Raw genomic sequence first — 25,658 nt, 5'->3', positions numbered from 1 at the left:
ATCTAATGTGTCCTCTTTGACATTCCCAGTTTAAGAGCAGCATCTGTGTGCTCCTACAAACCCTACATGCTCAGCACACAAATTTCTTATTTTGAACCATAGATCTAGATTCCTGCAGGGACAGGAATTTAGCAGCCAGCATCACATGCTCTGACCTTTACTAACAAATATGGCAAATTGTCAAAGCTGGGGCTCTTTCTGCAGTTTATCTGGGATCCTGAAACAGCAACAGATTCACTTTTCTAACCAGCAGAAGTTGCAGTGAGGTGACACTTGCCTGGGAGGTATCTTTTTGTGCCTGGGATTTCTACCAGAACGTGTCTGTGCAGGGCTGCTGGTCTGTGTTTGGCTGTTCAGGAGAGCAAGGTGGTTTGCAGAAGGGACTGACGACTCATGCTCAGGCCTTGCTGAAGCAAATACAACTCCTGGCCTTGGCAAGGATGATGCTCTGGGGCCAGCTGCAATTAGAAGTGTTCAGAATCTCCTGAATCCCATGGGAGACAGCAGCTCTGGCTGAACAGTGCTGCTGCAATGGGATATGTGCATTCCATCCCACCCCTGCCACAGGGCTGGGTAGGCAAGGGCTCTTCTGCAGCTGAGAAAATGCCTCTGCCACAGCCCAGCTCTCTGCCTGGCTGTTGCCATTAAACAGAGGGACTTGCCCTTGCTAGAGTGACACATCTGGGTATCACAGATCTGCTGTCAGGTCCATGCTGTCTTCAGATGGACAAAGAAAAGGGAGAGGAAAGGGATATGTCCCACCCAGGTTAAGGTGCGCCAGTCCTTACCTGCATCTCGAGATGACTGCACAGGAGTTGCTGAAGTCTTTGAAATCTCTATGGAGGAGATTCAAGTCCAAGGACAAATAACACATGTAATTTGAAAATACAAATTCCTCTCCCCCTGCCCAGCTGGGTTTTGTAACTAGTGTCTTCCCATATTTACATTGGCCAAGGACCCACAACCATGTGCCAGACACAGCTTTTATTCTCACAGTCTGAACAGGCTTCATGTGTGTTAACATTCTTCATACAAAGATACATACAGGCAGTTTCTGTCAACCAGAAACATACTGGTTTCGACTGTTCACACAGTAACCATAACAAATGGAGTCCTGAAGAGCACTTTAGGCCCTATATTGTAATAAAAGAAACAAAATCCATGCAAGGAGAAAAGGAGATTTAAAAACATGCTTATTTAAAATAATTTTATTATAATGAAATAATATAAAAGTCTGTCAAAGTCGTAAAAACGCTCCAAAAGAAGAGACAGATGCTGTATGATTTGAGAGATGATGCAGACTGGAAACTTCAGAGTATTTCAGACTGAACTGCTTATGACAGCACACTTTGTGCAAAGCTTATACTGAGGGAGGTGATTTGGGGGGCACGAACAAGCCCTTAGAATTCAGTAGATTTAAAGTGTGAGGCAATATACCTTCTCTTTGTCTTTAAATGTATTTCAGTATGTGTATGTTTTAGTATGCAAAGTAAGGCTTACATTAAGCTTAGCTTGACATTGATAAAAATGTATGCCCAAAACTGGCTTGAAAAAAAAGAAAATAGGAAAGCAAACCATAAAAGCAAGCTGCCTTGGTTTTCAGTTTAATTACTGTATTCTGGAATGCAATTTACTCATATAGTTTCAAGTAGACATAAATCTCAAACTTTCAACATGGCTTTAAATAAAGGAATCAATTTTTGGAGACCATGAAGGCTGAAATGCAAAAGAAAGATGACATACTTAGTGTTAAGCAGAAATAAGGAAATGAAAACAAGAAAGTTTCATACTTAAAAAATCCAGCTGTAACACATCTAAAGTATGTGGGAGAGAAATCTTACACCAAGAAAGGGATATTAAAAATTACAATCTAAGACTGCATTTTGAAGAACTGCATGCCAGCGGGATGGTGCACGTGTGTGTAAGTGAAGCATACGCCTATATCATAACTTCAAAGCAAGTGCTTTAATCCTTGTGTCAACTGTGAGCAGGATCAGCTATGGCCTGGGTTTGCTCAGAGCCAGAAAGTGCACTATGACACCCCTCCTGCACAAGGGAGGTTTTGTATTGCTTGGAGCAAGCAGAAGTTTGCAGGGTTTGTTCACCAGGGGGCTACAGAAGGCATCAAGGAGGCATGAATTCAATTATTTCACACTGCTTTTTTTGTTATCTGCACTATGCAGGCAAGAGGAGAGAAATAAGTACTAACTAAAACAACAAAATAAAACAACAAAACCAAAAAACTTTGTGCTTTCATTCCTATGAGGCAGAACACCCCAGTCTGAAATGCCCCAATTTACATTGTCTGCCAAAGAATTAATTTCTGAATATCTGAGTTTATATTTGCATGGCTTCTAAAACATCCTGCTTTGCTCTGACAGCAACAGCTTTCCTAGCAAAGCAGATGACAATGGATAAAAAAGGAAAGACAGGTGGGGAAAAAGGTCAAGACAGCCAGGTAGGAACAGGCAAATGATCTCCCTGGTGTCTGAAAGGCAGTTTAGACTTCCCTAAAGGTTTTCACAAAAGCTGAAGTGACAATGAAAAGAAAGAGTTAGAAGGTACAGCATATGGACATATGTAGCACCTTTTTCTATAATGGCCCACGCCCCTTTGTCAAAGCAGGCTGCAAACACCTGGGGCAGGTTTTGGGCATACTTTTTACATGTCCAACCAATTAAGCAACACCTTTCCAACTAGGAAAGATTTCAAAAGCAAAGAGCTGTAACTTAAATCCTGATGATGCTTTACAAAAAGCTTTCAAGTGAAGGTACATGGCCCTTAACTTTAAATGCATGTGTTAAAGGGAGATCCACAGCAGAACAATGTCAAGATGGGATGTTTCAATGACTCATTATGTTTACACTAAAGCACTTGAGTATGCAGTTCATATTCTACAACTGTAATGTTACAGAACTTCAATATGGAACTGAGTATGCTGACTTTAAATAGCAGAGAGGAATCCAGAACACAGCTTGTTTAAAAAAAAAAAAAAACAACACAAAAAACCCCACAAAATAAATAAAATAAATAAAAGTATCTGATTGCTAAGCAGAACTCAACTGAAATTGAGAGCTCTGCTCTGATGTCAATGACATTATATAACAAAGATGTGTTCATGATCTCTATTCAAATATGCTGACTGTAATTATTCAGTACTACATAGCACTTCTATCAGATTGCTTTGGGATTTACCATGTCTCAGCAAGGATGCACACTGCACAGACACTGCCTGTCTCACATGCTGTATCAGACTTCTACACTCAGCTATACTAACTTCACAAAAAGCAGCCTTACTCCCCCCTAGGGTAAGGCTGTGATTACTCTTATTTCACCTTGGGTAAGTAAAATCCCTGAGAATATGCAACTGCCAGACACTGAAGGAAACAGCCAAAAGCATTTCTAAAGGAAAGGGATGTGAAACTTCAGACTAGCGCAACACAAGAAAGCAAAGCAGTTCATGTGAAGTACAGAGAGCCAGGGTGCTGTTATCTGAGAGTCATGTGGATGTCTATCAGTGTGCAGGTCAGCTGTTCATAAATGTCAGCCATTAAAAAAAAAACACAACAAAGAAAACAACCCTAAGTAATCAACAAACCAAACAGATGAAACAGAAAACACCGACCTTCTCTCCAATTCTAAATTTGAAGGCCAAAAATTAGTTGCTTGTTCTCCACAATTATTCCAATGCCATCCTCTCTGCTTGCCAAACTGACACCACAGAAAAAGACAGTGAGTTGTCCATCAGTGCATTTGCTTCCACTTGGTCATGGCCTACTACATCCTGAGAAGTGTAACTTGGAGTCCAGCTCTGCAACATGCTGCATGGGTTTCTTTCTCAGTGGTGGTTTGACTGCAAAGATAGCATTCAGAAGTCTTAGAAGTGCTCAACGCCCTGCAAGAGCAGTGCATGGAGAAGTGCAAGTTTTGAAGGCAAGAAGACCTTGCTCAATTCATTCTCTGCAAGGCCCTTTTTAACACAAGGACAGAGGGGTCTCCTGGAGCCACAGTCTCCTAAAAACGTTCTCAAGCACCAATTCCAGAGTTCAGAAAAAACAACTTCAAGATGAGAAAGCCTGCTCTGAGGCAGGATGCCATGCTGATTAGAGAATATGCAATGTGGAACACTCTCCTTGCTTGTTGGAGGACAGAAGAACGGTAGAACTTAGTAACTGGAGCTAGTGGCCCAATGAAGCTATTCTCTGCCTACAAAATAAAGCCGCCTGACTTTTTGAAACAAATTTTGCATCTGATGCACACCCAACAAACTAGTGGTTCTCCTGCTAGTTAAAAAACAAACTAAAACAAAACAGAAACCCCAAAAATACCACCAAACACTCTGATCTGAATATACTTTCCTACTACTGGAAAAACATAGAGCAAAAAGGAATTCAATTTTTTTTTTGTGATATGACAGTTAATTTTTAGAGAAGAGGGATCTCTTCCTGATCTTCCCATAACCTATCTGATATTTTGTGGAAATGTGGTCTCCATTATCTTTCCAGACCATTCAGCTAAAAGCTGTTACAGTGAAGTAACAGAACAGCTGAAAACCGCGAGGAAACTACACAGGGTGGAAAGTTGGTTGTTCTCCTGCAGGAGTGGTTTCTTTGGATTCATGCTTAGAAGCAGCAGACAACCAAATTCCAAAAGCTCTTAGCTTCATTTTTAGTACTGTGAGTAGTGAAATAATTGAATAGAGCTTTGGTCAAAAGTTTTGACTTTGTACTCACACACATACTTAATTTAAGAAAATCCACAAAACTAAAACCTGATTCCTTTTGATCCCTCTCAAGTTCCTAGGAACTACAGATGGGTAAAACTCAAGAGAAAATGACAGAGCAAGAAGTCACACTATTTAACAGTCTCCTGGGAATCTGGAGAGGTCCCAGCTGACTGGAAGCTGGCAAGCATTGTCCTGATTTTCAAGAAGGGGAAGAAGAAGGGCCCTGGAAATTACAGTCTGTCAGCCTCACTTCAGTGCCAGGTAAAATCATGGGAAGGACCATTCTGGGAGGTATTGAAAAACACCTGAAAGACAATGCAGTCACTGGTCACAGCCAGCACAGCTTCATGAGAGGGAAGTCCTGATTGTCAAAACTGATTTCCTTCTACGACAGCCCACTTAGTTACTTAGGAAAGCCAGCTGATGTAATCTTTTTAGACTTCAGCAAAGCTTTCAACACTCTCACAGTAACCTTCTGGACAAGATGACCAGCACACAGCTCAATAACCACGTTACATGATCAATGAGCAACTGGCTCATGGATTGGGCACAAATGGTTCTAGTGACTCATCAGGCTGATGTGCTGTCCCCAGCAGAGTTCCACATGGCCCATCCTTGGCCCTGTGCTTTTCAACATTTTCATAAATGACTTGGACACAGGACTGGAAGGGATGCTAAGTAAGTTTGCCAACACCAAATAGGGAGGAGCTAAACTGAGATTCCCTTGAGGGCCGGGAGGCCCTGCAGAGAGACCCTGAAGAATTGGAGAGGGGCAATCACCAAATCATGAAGTTTAGCAAGGGCAAGTGCCAGATTCTGAACCTGGGACAGGACTGTCCTGGTTGTGTGCACAGACAGGAATGAGATGCTGGAGAGCAACACTGCAGAGAGCTCAGGGGGTCCTGACTGATGGCAAGCTGAATCTGACTCAGCAGTGCCCTGGCAGCTGAGGGCCAATCCTGTCCTGGGGGGCAGACACAGCATCGCCAGCTCGGCAAGGGAGGGAGATTTGCCCCTTGAGTGCTGGGGGCAGTTTTGGGCGCCACAATATTAAAAACTCATTAAGCTGTCAGAGAATGTCCAAAGGAGAGCCACAAGGATGGTGAAGGGTCTGGAGGGGAAGCCTTATGAGGAGGTCACTTGGTTTGATCAGCCTGAAGAAGGGAGACTGAGGGGAGACCTCACTGTGGTCTCCAACATCCTCATGAAGCTGAGGGGAAGCAGAGGAACAGACACTGATCTCTTCACTCTCGTGACCAGGGACAGGATTCAAGGAAATTACATGAAGCTGAACCAGGGGAGGTTTAGGTTGGATACCAGGTAAAAGCTTTTCACCCAGAGGGGACTGGACACTGGCATAAGCTCCCCAGGTAAAAGGTCACTGAGCCCATCTGAGTTCAAGTAGCTTTTGGACGATCCTGTCAGGCACATGGTGGGATTCTTGGGGTGTCTTGTGCAGGGCCAGGAGTTGGGCCCCTTGGGTGTCTCCCAACACAGCATATTCTATGACTCTATTAATGTCTAATTAGAGTCCTGGTATCTTTCTTTATACAGTAAGTTTGATGTTAGCCTTTTCTTCAAGTATCACATGCTTTTCTTAAAGCTCACAATGCTAGGCTCTTTAGAAAGGATCAAGTATTCAGTGTGGAGAGGCTCCTGTCACAGAGCAATGCAGGGCAGCAGGTCTGCAATACATTCATTTTACTAACAACACTGGTTTTATCCTAGCAAAAGCCAGCACTACTTCTGTGAGTATGGCAACACTGCTTTGTGTATTTATGAAAACTTACTAATTCTAAGTACCTCACTAACAGAGTCTTCACCACTCCTGCACCTGAGTTAAATTCAGCTCCTTGTACAAAGCTATCTGAAGCCCAAGGTCAACAGAGAGACCTGCTTATACCTTGAATTGGAGTCAGCAATTCACACACAGCCTTCTGGTTGGTCATCAACACAACTAGAAATTTTGTTGTTAACCAGCTAAAAGGAGTTCTTCATCATTTTTACTAGCAGCAATGCTAACGAACACATTTTTATCTGTATCACCAAAATGGGAAATGGGGGAAATCTTTCTTAATTTTGAGTCACTTCTAAATAATTTCAAAATTTGATATTTGTAATTGGTCCCATGTTTAATAGCTCCATCACAAATTTTAGCTTCCCCTATACTTTATTCATTTCATGTCCACTTGCATGAAGTTTCTGCCCATAATGACAGTCTGGGAAGGATTTTAATGACATCTGCTTTTCAAACTGCTACCTGTGCTCAACTTAAAAGCGAGTATTATAGTTTTGCATGAATTTGATTCAAGAAACCCCTAAAACCCAAAAGATTTATATGGCAGGGAAGCCACAGCCCCACTGGGAGCTGGTCAGGGAACACAACATCCTGTTTCAAAGGCTAGACCTTGGGGCCACTCAGGCCACCAGCCACACAGACCTGTGGTGAAGATCTCTGTAATATTTGGATTAAAAGGTTTATTTAATTTAATAAACATTTATGTCATGCAAATATATTATTTGCATTAAAGAGCTTTGACCCGAATTGAGGGACAAACTCACCACATTATAAGCTGGTGTTTAGCTGTCCTTCTCTTCCACTGCCAGGGTAACAATAACTCTCACTATCCTCCTACACCATGGCAGGGAGTGGGCACAGGGAATGGGAGAGTCAGAGGCAGCAGCACCTGCCTGGGTGCCAACTGCTGACACAACAGCTCTGCTGCATGAGCAGGTCTCTCCTTAGGTACAGCAGCAAAGGCCAAATTCTGCTCTGCTACTTTTATGAGGTGAAGAGAAGAGGAGGTGCACAGGCAGAAGAGAAACAGTCAAAAACATTCACCACGGACATAGTTATGATCCAAAGAGAGACAGTACCTCTGCATTTAAATGCAACACAAGCATAATGAAAAGATAAAAATCACACATACCCTTCCCCCAAAACACTCAACACCTTTCTCTCCTGAAAAGATACAATGAACAGAAATGATGTCCCAAAACCAAAATGGAAAGAATCTTTGTTAACAGACACAGTCCCTGAATTTTTAAGATGTGGTCTTGCTGTATTTATACCACCTCATCTGACTCCAAACCATGTACTTCATAGAGAGTGTCCAAGATATTTAGCTGCTTTTCCATGGCTGGTAAGTAAATGTTGAGGTCCCTCTGCATTCCTTTGTAAAATGTTTCTTCCTGAGGATCACACTCATCTACAGACAGAGCTGCCACAAAATCTTCATACGTTGGAGCTGCCCTTAAAGCTAACTGGGAGAGGAAACAAAGCTTTTAGATTTGCAACATAGAGTGGGAAAAGAAATACAATTAAAGCCTTGAAAAACTTCTAAGACTTCCCTCTTTGCATTTAGACTGCATAGCTTCAATTTAATCATGTGTACATGCATATATTGAGAATTTTAACTAGAAGGGAGGTTAACTTTATAAAATATTATTTTTATTATTTTTTTTGTGTAAATCCCCAGTTAAAGATATCTTCAGAGATGCTAGACTTTTAGAAAGTGTCTGTGCACCATATTTTGTATAAATAAATTGAGCACATCAGAAATCAATTAAATACAAACCCCAAATAAAGTATAGTTTGTTAGGGGAGCTCCCAACCCAGTGTTACACACCATCACCAAATTCTCAACATTCTCTTTAGAAAGCTCTCTCCAACAATTCTGCTCCTCTCAAAGTCATGATTGCCTGGATGAGGTTTTCCTTTCTCCTTTCGTAATGTCAATGATAATTTTCCAATGACAGACACAAGGGGGAGCTGCCACACTGGACGAAAAATTTTCTCTATCCAACTCCCCACACACACTGTGCTAACCCTGTCTGAATGATCTTCATATTCAAAAAGAGTCCAATCATCAAAACAGCAACCTCTTTTCTTCATTTAATAGCCCTGCAAAACTGTGCTCAAAAGCATGTTTCATCTCTAGAAATCAGGCTCCATCCTGAAAGTCCAGTACTACATACAGTGAAAGCCACAATCCTCAGTTTGAAAATAAGGTCTGACAAAGGAATCTATTAATTTTACTACTTAGAATTTTAACACAGTTTATTAATGACACACAATATAAGATCCCATGGACAAGGCCCCCAGCTCTATCAGCAGCCAAGATAAACACTTACCGCAAAGACCCCGCGGACAACCCAACCATGGTGCTGCCGTAATGTCTTTCCATAAGCATTGTCTTAAAGGAAAAAAAATTAAAGTCAAGAAATAAATGTATGGCAGTTTTAAGTTTGCATCACAAAGAAAACACAGAGCTTAGAGATGACTATTCAAGGGTATATTCTTGCTATTCAACATAGATAATGGCTGTTTCTGAGTAGACTGAAAGGAGATGACAGATTTGGGATTTCTGCATTGGGGTCTCAGCTCCCCTGTCAAATCTCCTTCAACTCATCCACAGCAAGTAAGTGTTCCAACAGACAGGAAGGCTAATGCAAAGTCTAAGAAAATACTGTATGGAGTGAAATTCCAACAGTAAACCAAAGCTGCAGTGGTGGTACAGATATAGAAGAGCTTTTCAGGGGAAGAACGGGAATGAAAAAGTAGAAAAAAACTGGCAGCATGACTCTGCTGCAGACACAGAGCAATTCAAGGAGCAGCTCAGTGCTGAAGCCTTCAGACTCAGAAGGTCAAATAAGTGCCTAATCACTTTCCATGGTGTTTAACACCCATATCTGGGAGCAATGTATTTACAGCCTCATTTCCAAGAGCTGCTACATACTTCAGTGTAGTAGGTCTTTTTACTAATCCTATAAGGCAACCGCTTCGCTGTGTTAAAGAAGATAACATAAAAAGCCTTTGAAAAGTTGTTTTGAAGTTGGTTTAAAGGATTATTACAACATTATACTGCATGCAAGAGAGGGTCTTGACCAGGAGCAACCAAGTCAAGTCTAAGAGGAGTTTGTATTTTGTTTTGTATTTACTGTGGCCAGTAGCTTGACAAAGAAAGTGTCAGAAATTGTGTACTTGGAAAAAATTCTTCTTCTTTATTAAAACCTCCCTTCTAATTCATGCAGGCAATTCACAGCCAAATTGGCAAAGAGGTGATTTCAAAGAATGATGGCCAATCATACAAGGAATTAGAAAACTAACAAAACAGCAATTAAACATTTGGGAGAGCTCCCACTGCAAACCAGTAGAGAAATTTGAATGAGTCAAAGCACTTGACTGTCTCCTCTGCCAAAAGTATGCCAATTAAAGGAATCTTTATTTGCTAATGAATTGACATTTACCAGTTATCTAGTAACCCATCTCAATGCAGCCATTTAAAAAAACTGCAGTTTTCAAAAATGTTATGTCTTAGAGATCACTTTCCTCATCAGCCACTGAAGAAAAGAAGACACAGGTTCTAAACAAGAAGGAAAGTAGCCAAGTGTGTGAATTTAGAAGCAGATGAAGAACAAAGCAATTGGTACTTACTCAGAGCTGTTTGGATATTCTTCTCCCCATTCTTCACTTCTGTCAAAAACCCTTTCAAGAACTTTAAACCTCTGCCAGGATAAACCCATGAAATAAAAAGAAACCATGTTTATAAGAAAGTAATCCAAAGTATAACAAAGCCCCCAACGTTGCAATACAACTCAAAAGTGCAATAAAACTCAGTATTAAGGAGCCAATTTCAATCTGAACAAAATTGCAGCCACCTCCTCCAGCCTCTCTCCCAGTCCAAGGGAAAAACACTTTACTAAACATTTCTGCTGCAGCTTGAAATCATCTGCTTGATGCCCTAGCCAAGCAGGATCAGTCAGTCATTCACTGTAACTTCACTTTTACAGGAAAAAAAGTTTGCCTGCAATGTTTTTCTCAGGCCTTTTGGCAAAGTTGCAGCGATACCATCACAGAAAGCACATTAATCTTGAAGCTGGCCAGTTTGGATTGATGGAGCCTGTGGGAAGTAACCAGCCTGCCCCGTGTACATAAGATTGCACTGGTGAAAGGCCCCTGACTGCACCAGCAGTCCCCAGTGAAGGCAGCTACAAGGTCATTACCTTTTCAGCCACAGGAGAGCCTCTGTAGCAGAGTTTCTAACTTGTGCTACACCTGCGTTCACTTCATGGAGCACAATCTTCTGAAGGGTATCAAACTCTTCTTTGTTGGTTATAAATTTCTGGTTTATTTTCTGGAAAGAATATAATGGGCAAAGCTTTAGGTCTTTTAAGGCCCAACAGGGGCCTATAAACACCACCCGTTTACCAGGATTCTTCCCTGCTAAGAGATACTACAGATTCCCAAGGATGTCACACTCCTCCATGGCAGGGCATGGCTGCTGTGACACCCTGGGCATGTCATCCCAGGGCACACCCCAGACACATCTGGCTAACACACCCAAAATAAAGCTTCTCAGTCAAAAATTTACATGGGACCTACCATTTCCGTCCAACAAACTGCTTGAAGTTCCCATGACATCCTCCCCACTGGAGGAGTTAATTCAAACTGCTCTTCAAGCAAAGTCTCATTTGCTCAGAGCTTCAACTACAAGCAAAATTTACCTTCTGACCACTGCAAACTCTCAATATTATACTTAGCAGTGCTCAGCATGCCTATGTTTCAGTTTATTCTCAAGTTTCTATACACAATTCCTCACGCAAACAAAAGAGATAATATATAAAGGGGCATACAAACAGATTTTTCTTCTACATTAAAGGAGTAGCTGCCTATCACTTGACAATAAATATTCTATGGTTTAGGTTTTGAAATAGCACTCTTTTCTCTTGCTATTTTCAGTCTTCCAGTGGCTACCTTCTACAAGATAAGCAACCAAACAAATCTGATTGTATACAACATTCCTTAGCATACACTCAGAAGGTACATTTTGCTTTTACTTCTCTTTTCTTGAAAGAAAATGCTACAAAAAATCTTGCTATGAACACATTTTGGCTCATAACCAGTATTTCAAAAGGTTCTTCAAGGTTCTTCAGAAGGTACTTGAAGCTGGAAGAACTTCCAGAACAAGAACCAAGCCTGCATGGGTTGCCCTAGTCTGCTGAGAAATTGCTTCTTAAACTGCTTCTCAATCCTACTTGATTGAGCAAAGGGGCTTTCCCCCCATCCCCTCCATTTGTTTTACAGGTTAAAGTCAACATTGCTAACACCACATCATGACTTATAACCTATACAGCTCAGGATCAAAGTCACATTCATTAGGTGTAACAGATGTTTTACTTGGCAGTCAATCAAGTATTTTATAAGTTTGCACACAAGTGGATTTATTAAACACAGCATGTACTGTCAGAACAGAATTAGGGGCATTTCAGTTTTTTAAGCTGACAGATGGTAACATTAACAAATATTAAATAACCTTCCAGTACTGACTCCTACCACAAAGATTCTTGAGCACTCAGGTCTAAAGTAGATATTTTGTTTAAAAAATGAAAACCAGTGCTAGAAATAAGTTACCTTGATGTTGCCTACAAAATCCATTTTAACTGGAGCAAAAACAGTTGGTCCCAGCTTGTCTAGGGAAAAAAAAAGAGCCATATTTTTAAATTGTCTCTTTTTCCAGTTCTCATGTTTTAGTAAAAATGAATTTCATTTACTCACTTAACAAATGGCAGGAAAATACTAAATGAATGACAAACTGATCTTTTTCTCTGGTATAGAACTAATCCATCCCAGTTGCTACATGTGTTAAAATTCTCTGACCTACAGTTCAAAAGTCTTCAAAAAGCTGCATGCTCACAGGGCCACCACATCCACTAGATGGCAGGGGTCAAGCTGGTGGGGGGCTGTGCTAGGTGAAGATCAAAGTCTTTGGAAAAATCAAATAGAGAGTACAGCTGATGGTGTGCTGTCAGTGGTACTAGACTGTAAGGCATCTATGCTGCTTTTTTGAGGGGGAGAAATTGTTGTTCCATACAGACACCTAGACTGCCAAACAGCTTATATGTGGGTCCCATCTCAGTGAGAGTGGATCCTCTTTAAAGCAGAGGGGTAAGAAACATGTTCTGGTACCAGTTAAACTGATACTGCTTATACTGGTTCTATTAAATCACTTTAGTGAAGAAACAAATTTTCCAATCCAACTGCTCCACCTGTGCTTGCTGCTAGCAGCAGCCAGAAGGAGTCAGAAGAAAAGAAGCTGCTTACCCAGAACAGGCACAATTGCATAACACGACTCCAGGAACTCCTCTGTTGGTATGCCCTCTTCCTCCCGAAGCTCAATATCACTGAACCTGGTGTCCAGGACAAGCAGAAAATATTGTCACTTAAACTATTCTTTTTATGTAACTTCCAAAAGCAAAATTAGATTTCCTGACTTATTTGCATAGAGGGAAAACTTAGAGACATGAAACCACCAACATGGCTTTTGTTTTACTGTGTTAAAGTAATTGGCTGCAGAGAACACACATTGGGTGGTGTGCAAGCAAGGCCTGCAATTACAAACAAGGAAAAACCTCCCACTTAACTCTGTACAGCTAATTTTACAAAAGATATCTTCTTCCAATTACTGTGCTGTAGGCAGTCCTGTCAAATAATCTCAGTAAATACAGCTTTACAGACAGAAAAAGTCTTAAAAATAAGTCAATTTAAGGCTTAACATTAAGTTGCAATAATCCTTTCAATTGAAATCTGTACTACCTATTGCTCATGACACTGAAGAAAGTAGGAGAATCATTTTCATTTCTTTCCTCCTCACACAGAGTCAATCCACTTAAAGAATTTGTTTCTGACTGCAGCATCTTGTGGGCACCACAGCCTTCTACAGCTTGCAGCTTGTCCTCTCCATCATCTTCAATGCCTAACATTTACAGGAAACAAAAGAAAAACAAAAAAAAACCCAGTTACATACATATATTGTTATTCCTTTTCATCAACATGCCTTTCTATTTGAATGAAGGCACTTGGATATCTGGATAATGCAAGTTTAAAAGCATCCCTGCCAGCACCATTGCAGGTTTGGTAGGTGCTCAGACCACATTTCAATCAGCCACCCCACATTTCTTTTAATCAGACAGACCAAGCACCAGGCTGCAGTACAGGTGAGCCCACACAACCTCAGCAAGGACAGTCTTGTGAGAAAGAAGAGCACTGAAGAAGCAATTTGGTGCAGCAGGGAGCTGACTCATCTCCTTGAAAGGAAGATTACTTTATACAACTCATATGGTTGTAACTTTCCCAGTATTGCTGAAGTGCCACAATGCATTTTCAAAAGCAAAAGAATAATAGCAATATGTTTACTCCTTCTGACAGGTAAGCAAACTGGTTGCTTAAATGGACACCTATATGTTACCAAAGGTTGCTATGTTCTCCCTGATTTCTATAAATATCTTTAAAGTTTTCCAGAAAAAGATCCAGGTACATCTTCCCTACTGTGGTCTGTTTTATTTCTTCTTTGGGGCCAAGTACATCTGTTTCACATACAGCACAAGGAAGAGAAAATCTTTCATATACATCCCATACATGGTAAGACCTTCTGACCTCATGGAGGACTTCAGAGAACAAGTAAAGAAGGAAAAATTATTCACAGCATCTGCATCATACAAGTCATAGCTACAGCACATCTTGCTGCCAGACTGTCAAACTAGCATCCAGAATTTCCCAGGGAACCCGTCTTTCCAGGAAAGGAATACTCTCAAGTGTCAGTGAGGATTAGAGAGAGATTTGAAGCAGAACTGAGCTTCTGGCTGAAGGGATCAAGCTGCAAGGAACTCTTTTCCTCCAGGTGACAACTGAAGGCAGGCTTACAGCAGTACCAATTAGTTGCAGAACCACTGAACAAACCCGGTGCTGGGAGAAAAGGAAACCCCTCATACCCAGACCAGCCATTCTCCAGCCTCAGACATCACTGACATTCCCAAGCAAAATGTCTCTGCCAAGGAATGACAGAGGTTTGAGTGATGCCACTGATCTGTCCTTCACCAAGCCACATAGGCTGAGGAGTAGAGAAACAGCCCAGATCTGCAGTGACACTGCAGGAGTGCTATGCAAAAACCCTGGGTCCCCTGAAATTTCAAACTCAAACACTGTAAGCCCTAAATGACAGAGAAATTTGCTATGGGACTAAAGTGCTCAAGCACTTTTAAAGACTGACTGCTCTTAAAAAAGGGGAGAGGGAAGAAAAAGTATCTGAGACAGGGCAGAGTTCTTGGGGTCAGAGGGAGCACCCAGGTACAGCCATCAGCAAGACAAAGCCCACGGGCTGGCTGGGTCAGCCCACCCTCTATGGATGGCCCCACACTGCTAACTCCTCCCCATACTGACAGCAAAACTCTGCAGCTCAAATATCTGTACCCAACAGGGGGTAGCCTTTTCTCTTTTGTGCACAGGAACCACAGTAGCTAAATGACACCAAAAACTTCAATTAGTGTGATGTCCTTGCTTTAGTGCTGTTTTATATTGATATTATGCTAGATGGTGTCATGTGTGTGTTATCCTGCAGGGACTTGCCACATTATGTAGTAACAACCCCAAAAATGGGAAAAACTCCAAAGAGAACCCATAAAGGCAAAATGACTATCATCATTAACTTGGACTTAAAAACTTCTGCTGACTCACTGACTGCATATTTATGTTTTGGAATAACAGCCAGGCAGAGAAAGCCACTGCTCAAGAACAGTACAGTCCATTCAAGAGGAGAAAATCATGTGCAAAAATCATGTTACATGAATAGTTATCCAAATTAAGTTCAGCGGCCCTTAACAATATAAGCACATTGGAGGGAATTTTATACTGAATTATTTCAACAGTATTTCACTGAAGTCACACACAAATCTAACTTTCACATTATTGCTAAGATAAAGGAAGAAATAAGATGCTTTCTAGGACACTCTTAGTTGCAGAAAAAGGGTTAATTTTCTGTAAACGTTTGTCAGAGCAATCAAGAGTGACTAAAAGTTCAAGCCCTCAGACACACACACAAAGCTTCCACAGCCCCCTCTGACACTGCAACTCTACCTACCAGCAGGGAATGATGTGTCTGCCCAAAGTGCACAGAGAGCCCAAGCCCTGCCAGCCTTCAATCTGCACCTGGAGAGCCTCAACTTGTCCAAAACCAAATTTTTGATCTCCTTCTCCATTCAGTCCCAAGTTAGTCATCAGCAAAGGCAGCAGAAGCTATGCTGAAAAAACTTACAAGAGGCAGTATCGACTAAAAGACTGATATTCCCTCTCCTGGGAGTCAGGGATCAGCAGTCTCACAAGGAGCCTACAACCTTCTTAATTTACACCTATAGAATAATCATTTTGGACAAAAGACTGTGCATATACTTACCTGCCAAATCCTCTCCTACGTGATCTTCAACATAAACATTACCAGCCCCCTCATTTGTTTCCAAGTTTAAACATTCCATACTTTTAATAACTGCATGCTCTTGATGGTTAACTTCTGCTTTTACACAGCCATTTTCACAGGGGTTCAATTCCACTTGCCTGAAGAAAGGGAAAGAATAATATTTAGTGCATAAAGCATTGCTTGGTAAACTTCTTCCTGTGAACACACAAATAACAAGAGAAAAAAAGTTGACAGAAGTTACAGGCTGTCACAGGCTGCTCTGAGCAAAGAACTTGTCTAAAATAATAACAAGAATGAGGCAGCTTTTTGCAGCAAAGAGGATTAAAGACTCAACCTCAGCTTGCAGAGTTCAAGTATATTTACAATGATCTTTATTAAAAAGGTACATAATAATACGATTACAGAAAAGAAAATTGCAGGCAGATATTGTAACTTCTAGAATATCCCCTCATTAGTACTTTAAAATATACATCCTTGCCACCTACTCCAGGAATCAGTCTGCTCACCATCAATGATTTTTATGAGCTTATGGAGTGGAACCAAAAATGTAGGAGGGAGCACTGAAGTGGGAGAGAGTTGGCTGGTGATTGAGCAGTAAGACACCAAGTGGACTGCAGAGAAAAATGAAAGCGAAAGGGCTGATACAGAAGAGACATGAAGTGGGATGAGCCAGATCCCTTTTGTTTCACCTCCTTCCAAGCAGGCAGCTCAGAGCAACACAATTCTGCCTGCATCCAGTAAGAGCAGAGTAGCAATAAGGAAAGGACACTACCAAACACAGATTAGAAAGAGACTGACAGTAAAGAATTCTGTTATACCTTTCTGTTGAGGTGTGACTGGACAATACAGAGTGCTTTACCTGAAAGATATGGAGGGGGGGATAACATTGTTTAAAGCAAGAAGACTGTATCATGCTTCCCAAACTTCAAATTTTATTAAACACAGGTTGGAGTCAGCAAAAAAACCCTCCCTAATTCTCTGACCTGGAGGCAGCATACAGACAAATGTGAAAATGGTGCTACATTATCACACTATTACAATACTGTAAAGAAAAAAAGAAAAAGGAAAAGAAAGAAAATCAGATTATTTCTTTCAGAAGGTAGTTAGCAAGCGTCAAGTGAGACACCACACAGCATAGGGAAAAAACAGTGCAGTGAGCTTCCTTTGTAACGTTTTCTTTACTTAATCAAAAAGTGTTGAAAAAAATAGAAGAAACATGAAGCTAGGTATAAGGTATGGTGAAGCAATCCCATTTCTCAGATGCAGTCATGCATCTACCTTCCTACATAGATCTTAACTTCCTGTTTGCCAGAGATGCTCCAGTTTTCCATACATAGCTATGGATCCAGGAATCAACAAAGTGCCCTTCTCATTAGAAAGCTAAACTCATCAGCTCCCACTGACATATTAGCACACATCCAATACTGCTGTAGCTTAACAGAGTAATAATAATTGCTGTGAGCTCCCACATGGACAAACCTGTTGTAGAGCCAAGTTATTTTGAAACACCACTGTATGACTTTCTGTGTAACACCACTGTGTAACTTTCAGGCTCTGAAAGTTAATGTTTAATAATTTTCACTTGTCATTAAAGGTTAAGAGATTAGTCACTGCTAATTAAAAGATGGCCCTATCTCACTGGCAAACCACAAGAAATAGCAGAGTATGTCCAGTGTAGGACCAGTAGCTATGATATGGGTAAAAAGGCATTTCCTAGTTCTACAAATGCTACTTTTGACAAAGGGACCCATTAGCATCCTTGCTGGGGCTGAGAGAAGAAGATACTGGCCATTACCTTGCTCGTTCTGAGAACTGCTAAATTTGGGGATCCAGGTGGGGTCTGATGTAATAACTCAGAAGTGAAGGCAGTATTTGCAATCTGCATACATTCTTCAAGAGTCTTCAGGAAAGTGTCACAGGTTGATTTCAACAGAGCTCCCATATCAATCTCACTCTGTAGGAAGAAATCAATTGGAAGAAATAGACTCACCACCAGATGATCAATTTGCAGCAACTAGTGTCTGCAAAGCCCACAGCTGCTACAGTTGTGATTTCTGGTTAACATGAATTAAAATTCAGTGTGTCAGCTGCCCAGAGGACTGGCATCACATATTACTGTGGCTATGTCCCCTTGCAGTATTACCACTCTTTTCAGCCTCTCAGTACAAGCAGCTTAATATGCTTGTGTTTTGAAATCAATGCCTCTTAGTTATCTTATTGGTGTTAGAAGTGCATGAAATACTAAGCCTGAAGATATTCAACAACAGTATTCCAGGAAACACCACTGACAGGAGATATGAAAAGTAAACAAATTAAATATATGTAGAATGATCTGCAGATGACCATTTCAAAAACCCCATCAGCAAAAACTTATTGGAAGTGACAAAACTGCAGAATGTGGTATCACATTGCCTCTTCATCTCTGCAAAGTGAGTTATTGTTGCTGAAATGCTTTTAGCAATAAATCTTTGCAGTTAAATGCCAGTAAGATCAGGGAAATAGAGTCTTCCCCCAGATGCATGAAATATGAGCAGGATAAACACCACACTACAGGTCAACATCTGTGAGCTGCAAGTTCTAAAAGTGCCTTTTAGTCATTTGTACACCACATCATGCTTCTGCACTGTCTTTCAATTCACCTTACACAGTTAATCAGGTATCTTTACAGAGATGGTTTGGACATCAAACCAAAGGTTTGATCAACCTTCAGGTGTTTTCCCTGCTTGTTCTGCATCTGAGGACCCATGTCTCCAGTAGGAAGCATCCTGGAACTCCACACCAGCTTCTCTAGCAAGGGAAGTGCTTTCTTTTTCACACATTTCTCTCTCAAAGCAAGGGGCAGATCACTGTCTTTAGGAGACCCCTCTTAAATGAGGCTTCTTTGGTCACAAAGATTTGCAAGGATTGAAACTTTAACTTAAGTGAGGCAAACCAAGCAGTTCTTTATATCACTTTAGCTCTTTTTGTGGTCTGCAACATCTCTTGACCTTTTAAGGGCTTTGGATGTGTTTTGCTGAGCAGGATATTAAGGACTCAGGCAGAAAAATGTGTGTTTTGTGCAAATTATCTTTTTATAAAGGATCTTTTGCTTTTTTTTGATCCACTGTAAACACATGATCACCTACAGAGCTGTACTGTCTAGATCACAGATATCAGATCTCATCTCACTACTTGCTAGCCCAACAAGGGGCAAGTCATTTGCAACAATATAGTAATACTCCATTTAAACAAGAACTGCTGTGTAAGCACTTTATTTCCCCCAGGTTCTCTGCAGAAGGAGGTTGCAACATTAAGTAACTGTGAGTGCATACTACACTGGGTATCCAGAAAAGCTCACATGCCCAAGACATTACACATGTGGTCTATAACAAAAATAGAACAGTACCTCTGGTTCTGACACACCAGAAATGCTGGCTTCCTTTGTTTTATGCACTTGCTGAACAAGGAGGTTACAGTACAGTCTAAGTTCAGACATTTTGGTCTTCAAGGCTTCTGTGTTTTCAGTGAACTCTGAAAGTTAAACAAAAGAAAAGTTAAATTTTCTGTATCCAGTGCAAGGCAAGTACACAAAACTTGGTCTTAGCAGGCCTTTTAAATAGGAGAAAAGCCCTACATGTAATATTCTTTGTTTACACAAAGTAGTTTAAGCTGTAGCAATAGCATTGTTTAGATAGGGTTGTAGGTAGGAAACACTGGACATAAAAGAGGCATTCTATCCAACAGAAAGGGATTAATTTAGTACAGATATCCTTGAATCATGAGATGGATGAGACTGGAGACCAGCTAGTCCTACTCCCCTGTTCAAGGAGAGTCAGAGCAAATTACTCAGGTCTAGTCAAGTTTTGAACAGTGCTAAGGATGGAGACTACACAACCTCTTCTGTGCAGCCTTTCAGTGCTCCCTCATCTTCACAACAAACATTTTTGCTTATGTTTCAATTGAGTATTTGTATAAAAATTCATGCATATCTTTTCTTGTTCATTCAGTGAGAAGACTCTGGCTTCATCTTTTTTATGCTCTCTCACTAGATATTTCCTTTAATCATCTTAGCAGCCCTTTGCTGGACTCACTCCAGTGTGTCCATATGTTTCTTGTACTGAGAAACAGAACTGAGAAGACTAATCCAGATAAGATTAACAGTCATTCTGAGATTTTTCAGAAGTAATGTTCTTGATATTAGAGTCCCTGAATTATAAAATAAATTGTCTCCCAGTAAGACTAACATGGTTTAGTTCTGCAAATACATTACTAGCTTTTCAACCTGTGCTACTGTATGTCACTTTACAGATCCAACTTTTTTCTGCTTCTAGGCCCTGCACATTAGATCCCATCTGGTGAAGGACTCTACAGCAACATCTTCTGCTCAGCTCTGACTCAGTTTGAACCAGTAGATGCAAAGCCTGGAGATAACACACATAAGGCTAAGAGGAGAAGCAAATCCTCACCTCAGGGAAAGGAAGTGCTTGCCACCCCTGCATTTACTCAGGACATAAATAATTTGCTGTTTTCCCATCTTCTGTATAGTCACTGTGCTGAGGTTACACAAGATTAAGGCATGAGGCCTCACAATGCTCTGTGACTGATGCCACACTTGTAAGCAAGAAGGGTTTTCATTGGGGGAGGGAAGTGAGATTGCTGATGAAAGCAAAGTGGTAAGTGAATTAATTTTCACAGCCTGACCATGATCAGATTTAAGCTTCTGAATACTAATAGATTTGGAACCCAGTGCAAACCTTTTCTTAATTGCTGAGGCAATTCTTAAAGTGCAGAAGACAGCCCAATTAGAACATGGAAACATGTGAGGAACTCCAAAGCAGAAGAGACACTGGTATGAGAGGCTGGGTCATTTAGAAAGCTGTACAAGGTGGGGATCTTACATTCTCATACAGTCTGCATCACAGTGACCCCTAGCCAGGGCCTATTTATTCACTGTACTTACAGAACCCATCAGCACATGGTTTTCAAATTATTTTTATAGATTGTATTTTAAGAAAAACACAAAGTTTCCAAATCCCTACCCTGAGAATTAGTACCTGAGATTTCTAGTTAATATTCCCACATGTCTTAGCTTTCAGCAGCACCAAAGACCTGAAGCACAGGCTGGACACTGAAGTTGTCCTACGCACATGCACTAGGCAAAGCATGGGGAAATATAAACCAAACATCATGTGCTAGCAAAAAGGTGTTCTTGCCTTTTTCCTTTTGTGTCCTGCTGTCAGTCAGACAGGCTTTGGCAGTTCCAAGTGCAACCAGCCACTTTTGCCTTTCAACTGCATTTCTTGCCTTCAGATAGAAGTACTGCTCCCCTGGGATAATCAGGTCCATTCGTGTGTTATCTGCAGGATGAACTGAAAGCAACAGATTTCAGACCAGCCCCCCGGCCCTTCCCAGCCCAACCCAACATCCCAACAGATATGTTAGGTGGCAGGTGAAACAGAAACAAAAGAGGAGAAATCTATGACAGTTTTGTGATCAGTATAATCTGAGAGTCTTTATGGAAAGGGCATCCTTTCCTTGCAAGCCTCTCTTTCAAGCTTCTAGCCCTTAAGTGAACCTCAAAAACGTGGCAATATGACTGAGCAGACCTAATACTGAAGTTTACTGTTCATGTTTCTAGCTTCAGCTCTCTGCTTATGAGGAGTCATTTGAAGCTGTGTGATGTTCCACCACAGCTCATGAAAAGCAATGACCCACCTGCACATAAAATACCCATGATTTTAGAGACTTGCAGTTCACTCAACATTTTCAAAATACTATAGTATAAAAACTATATTTTTATAGAGTGTATTTTAAGAAAAAAAAACATAGTCTCCAAATCCCTGCCCTGAGAATTAATACCTGAGATTTCTAGTTAATATTCCCATATATTTAGCTTTTAGCAGCACCAAAGACCTGAAGCATCAAGTTACTGCAAATACATACCAGAGAAATCAAGCTGCCAAATCAAGCTCTTGTCACCTGAAATCTCATCTTGAATGCAACATTATTGGACAAACTTTAAATGCAGCTGAGTGTTACTGTATCTTAGTTACCTTGAATTTCACAAACAGCCATTTGGATGCTTCCCTTACAACCCTTCCAGGCATCTTCCTGAGAGTCATAATAGGACAGGATGCCACCACAGAGAAGGAACCACCGAGGTTGCCAGCCTGAAAAACAAAACTGCATTTCTCAGTTACGCCTCTCCCTGCAATTCCACCATCTCTCTCACTTGAGACTTGCTGCAAATATGCCCCCAAAGATTCTCAGAGTCCCCCTGGAAAACTAAACCCTTTTGTAGTATTAAGATTTGTGGACAGACTTGGATGTTGTACACCATAACCCCTACTTGATGGCACCCACATGTCCATTCTGCACACAGCTGGACCACAGCAGGGTATGTCTTGAGATGCCATATGTCATTTTCAGTAGTTTTGCTAACACAGCATCACTCTGTCTTCCAAAACCACCTTCTCAGTTCAGCACCCTTCAATTCTTTCCACCACTCCTCAACCCACCTCTTCACTCTTCCCAAAAGCCACCCCTGCTGTCTTGCCTTCCAAGTCTTCCTCCCTTGAAGGAAGAGCTAGCCAGGTTATCTTGAAAAACAATGTGTAAGAATTTCTTAAAAACCAACAGACGAACAGAGGCGGATCTGTTGATTTCTGAACATTCTGAATACCATCTTTCAGTGAAGCAGTTTTCAACAGCTCTTGAAATTCCTTGTGCTGCCCACATAAAACAGTCATGAATTACTGACCTGCACTTCTGGATACCTTCCCGGAGAAAAACCAAAACAAGGCTAGACCCACACCACTAGTTCTGGGTTCACTTTGCCCACCCTACTGCCTAACTTTAGAAGTAAATCATCCTTTTTTTCTACTTTTGGAAGCACTACAGCAGTATGAAAAGATTAAACCAAACACAGCCTGACAGCTGCCATTTATGTCTAATTAAAAACTACAAGCTCATTAACTTAAGAAGAAATGAGGCCAGCAACGTCACTGGAGGAAAGCAGCTTTCATTTACTGAGCTGTAACAAGCATCCCTGGCCAGGTCCAATGGATTGAGGTTCTGACACTCCCACATTGTGCCAGCCAACCATCTCTGGAAGAAAACACTTGGACAAGACTGTGTGGGCCACATGGGCTCTTAGATATTTTGGCAGAGTGTCTTCACTTCTGCTGTCCCCTGCACCAGGGCTCTGCCAACCAGAACTGTGCAGCAGGAGCCCAGGCTGGGCTTGGACTGATACCACATTGGACAAATGACAGTTCCTTTCCACCTATAAACTGGTTCCTTAGACAACTGCAAGCACAACACAGTTTAAGATTAGAAAGGCCTAAAGCCTCAGGCTAACAGCAGGAGTATGGTCTGGCTTGCCCCCCCTGCTTTTCTTTTTTTTTTTTTTTAAATCAATACCACTGCATTCAGTCCAACCCAGTTTATAGATTGCTGAACCCTGTGTGGTGGCTGGAAAACAAATTAAACATAAATAATATTTCATTCCCTTCTAGATCTCTTCCATTATTTTCCAGAAGATGATAAAAATATCAAAAATCCGAAGTACTCTCAACACTTCTTTACTTTATATGAAGGGGGGAAAATCACAAGAATGAGAAAAAAAATTAAAATCAGCAAGACTGGTTTCTATTTGTCTTGCCTCCAAAATAAAGCAACTATCCTGAAAGTCACTGCTGATATGTGGGAACTCACAAAAAAAGGAAGTGATTGTTCAGCAGAGAGAAGCAGCTAATTGCTTCAGACACTCAATGGCACAGAACCAATTCTTTAAATAATGCACAGTGCCACAGTCAATACAAACCTCTAATTCAGTCTGGAGCTCCTGCTGCTGCACATGAATCATTTCAGCCATGGTCCTACAGCTTACAATTGCAGCTGATGCTCAACCAAATTGTGCCCCATCCATCAAAGGCTGTGCAATCAATTAGCCAACATACAAATCACTCTGCCTCCATCACTTTGGAGGCTGGTTAAAATATATTATGAATGAATATATTTTTTGAGACTTTTATTTGGTTGGTTGTTTTGGTTCTGGGTCTTGGGGTTTTTTTTGTGGGGAACAGAGCAACTATCTGTATTCCTTTGCAGAAGCCAATTGTTCTTTAATTATTAGATACATATTAAAAAGATTGTGATAGACAATTTTTACCTAGGACAATGTATATTTTCAGAACACAACTGTTACACTAATAAAACCCCTTTTTTGTAAAAGGGAAATAATTTTAAAAAACCTCACAGCAAGGTTCTGTCAGAAGATGCACTAACCACCTGGTACTCACTGACAGTCAGCAGCCATGGGAAGGTTATCCTAAACAACCAGCTAAAAATAGCAATTGGCTGACAAATCATGGGCACTGCACAGGGATACAATCTTTAATTACAGGAGCTTCACTTCTGCAGACAAGTGAAGAATGGAGGAACACAAAAAAAACCCAAAAAAAACCAAAAAAAACAAAAAAAAAAAAAAAAAACCAAAAAAAAAAAAAAAAACAAACAAAAACCAAAGCAGCAAAAAGATACTTAGGCATTTCCAATAACACAAGTCTTGGGTTTATTCAGTGTTGCCTCCTATAAATTGTCATAGGAATATTGCAATTTTTGGAACTGAGCATTCAGATTTCACCTGAAACAGAAGGGTAAAGCTGAACCTTTTAAGGTCTTACTGGTGCCAGCATTATCACAACTTTGAAGAAGAATTTAACTCCATTACACTGGTGGTGCACAGGCAGGAAAAAATACAGCTGGTACTTCCAACATCTCATTTTAGAGGCACAGTACCATTAACAGTAAAAATTGCCCTTGGTGGGAAAGATATGTACAAAAAATCCCCAATAAAGCACAATGCACAATAAAAAGTGATTAGTAGCTTAAGGTCTCAGCCATAGAAGAGAGTGAGGATATTCCAGATGACTTCACAGGCACTGGTTAAAGCACATATCACATTCCTGTGTGAAACTTACAGTTAGTGCCTGCAGTACCTTGAAGATTTGATATTGTCCACTACAAAATCAGATATTTAAGTAGTCTGTGCCTGCTAAGGATTCACTACTTCTTGAGAAGTTTCCACAGAAAGAAAGATCTGCCTACTTCCATCATTACACTTTAGGAAATCTGGATGTAGCTATCACTGAGCAAACTTGACATTTCTTGATAACACAGTTGAAACTTGGACATAATTCAAACTTTAATGTTATACAACTCAGACTCCAGACAGCATTCCTTCCAAAGTGCCAAGCCTGAAGAAAAGAAAAACAAAACCAACATTTGAAGACATGTTGATCATGTCAGACATCTACAAAGCCAAGCCATCTGGGAGAATTACATACTCAAGAAGTCAAATTGATGACCTGGAAAACAAGCTGCAATTAAGAGATATCACTTCCACCTGCATTTCTAAAATGCATAAAGCCCAGACATCCAGGTTTTTATTATTGCTTGCTTTCCATGAGGATTATGTAACACTTCAGGCTTATTCATTTCTTGAGCTTCAGAATAAGTTTTTGTAAAACTTTTGCAGTAGACAGTCTTTGGACTCCTTGACCCTAATCCACACCTTAACTGCAGATAGGAGATAATGATGGACTTTCCATGTTACAACATCTGTCTAATAGGAGGAGTCAAAGCCACCATCACCTCCTTACTGCTTATAACAAGGGCAAGATCCAAGTTTTAGTTACAGG

At 40.8% G+C, this 25,658-nt stretch overlaps 1 protein-coding gene across 1 annotated transcript in view; it reads right to left on the bottom strand.

Moving 5' to 3' along the window:
- Positions 1 to 969: 969 nt before the first annotated feature.
- PLEKHA8 (pleckstrin homology domain containing A8) overlaps positions 970 to 25,658 on the bottom strand; it is a 31,168-nt gene continuing 6,479 nt past the window's right edge. Inside the window, exons 2-14 of the mRNA XM_036406830.2 lie at positions 22,008 to 22,124; positions 21,168 to 21,323; positions 19,361 to 19,485; positions 17,771 to 17,929; positions 16,794 to 16,834; positions 15,955 to 16,112; positions 13,323 to 13,482; positions 12,831 to 12,916; positions 12,141 to 12,199; positions 10,733 to 10,863; positions 10,164 to 10,234; positions 8,861 to 8,922; positions 970 to 7,990 (exon numbers count right to left, since the gene is read on the bottom strand). Of these exons, the coding sequence (XP_036262723.1) occupies positions 7,793 to 7,990; positions 8,861 to 8,922; positions 10,164 to 10,234; positions 10,733 to 10,863; positions 12,141 to 12,199; positions 12,831 to 12,916; positions 13,323 to 13,482; positions 15,955 to 16,112; positions 16,794 to 16,834; positions 17,771 to 17,929; positions 19,361 to 19,485; positions 21,168 to 21,323; positions 22,008 to 22,124 (1,523 nt within the window). The 3' untranslated portion in view covers positions 970 to 7,792. The remainder of the gene's footprint in view (positions 7,991 to 8,860; positions 8,923 to 10,163; positions 10,235 to 10,732; positions 10,864 to 12,140; positions 12,200 to 12,830; positions 12,917 to 13,322; positions 13,483 to 15,954; positions 16,113 to 16,793; positions 16,835 to 17,770; positions 17,930 to 19,360; positions 19,486 to 21,167; positions 21,324 to 22,007; positions 22,125 to 25,658) is intronic.

This window comes from Molothrus ater, chromosome 1 (genome assembly GCF_012460135.2).
Source record: "Molothrus ater isolate BHLD 08-10-18 breed brown headed cowbird chromosome 1, BPBGC_Mater_1.1, whole genome shotgun sequence".
NCBI classification, from domain to species: Eukaryota; Metazoa; Chordata; class Aves; order Passeriformes; family Icteridae; genus Molothrus; species Molothrus ater.
This window is presented reverse-complemented; position numbering and strand designations above follow the sequence as displayed.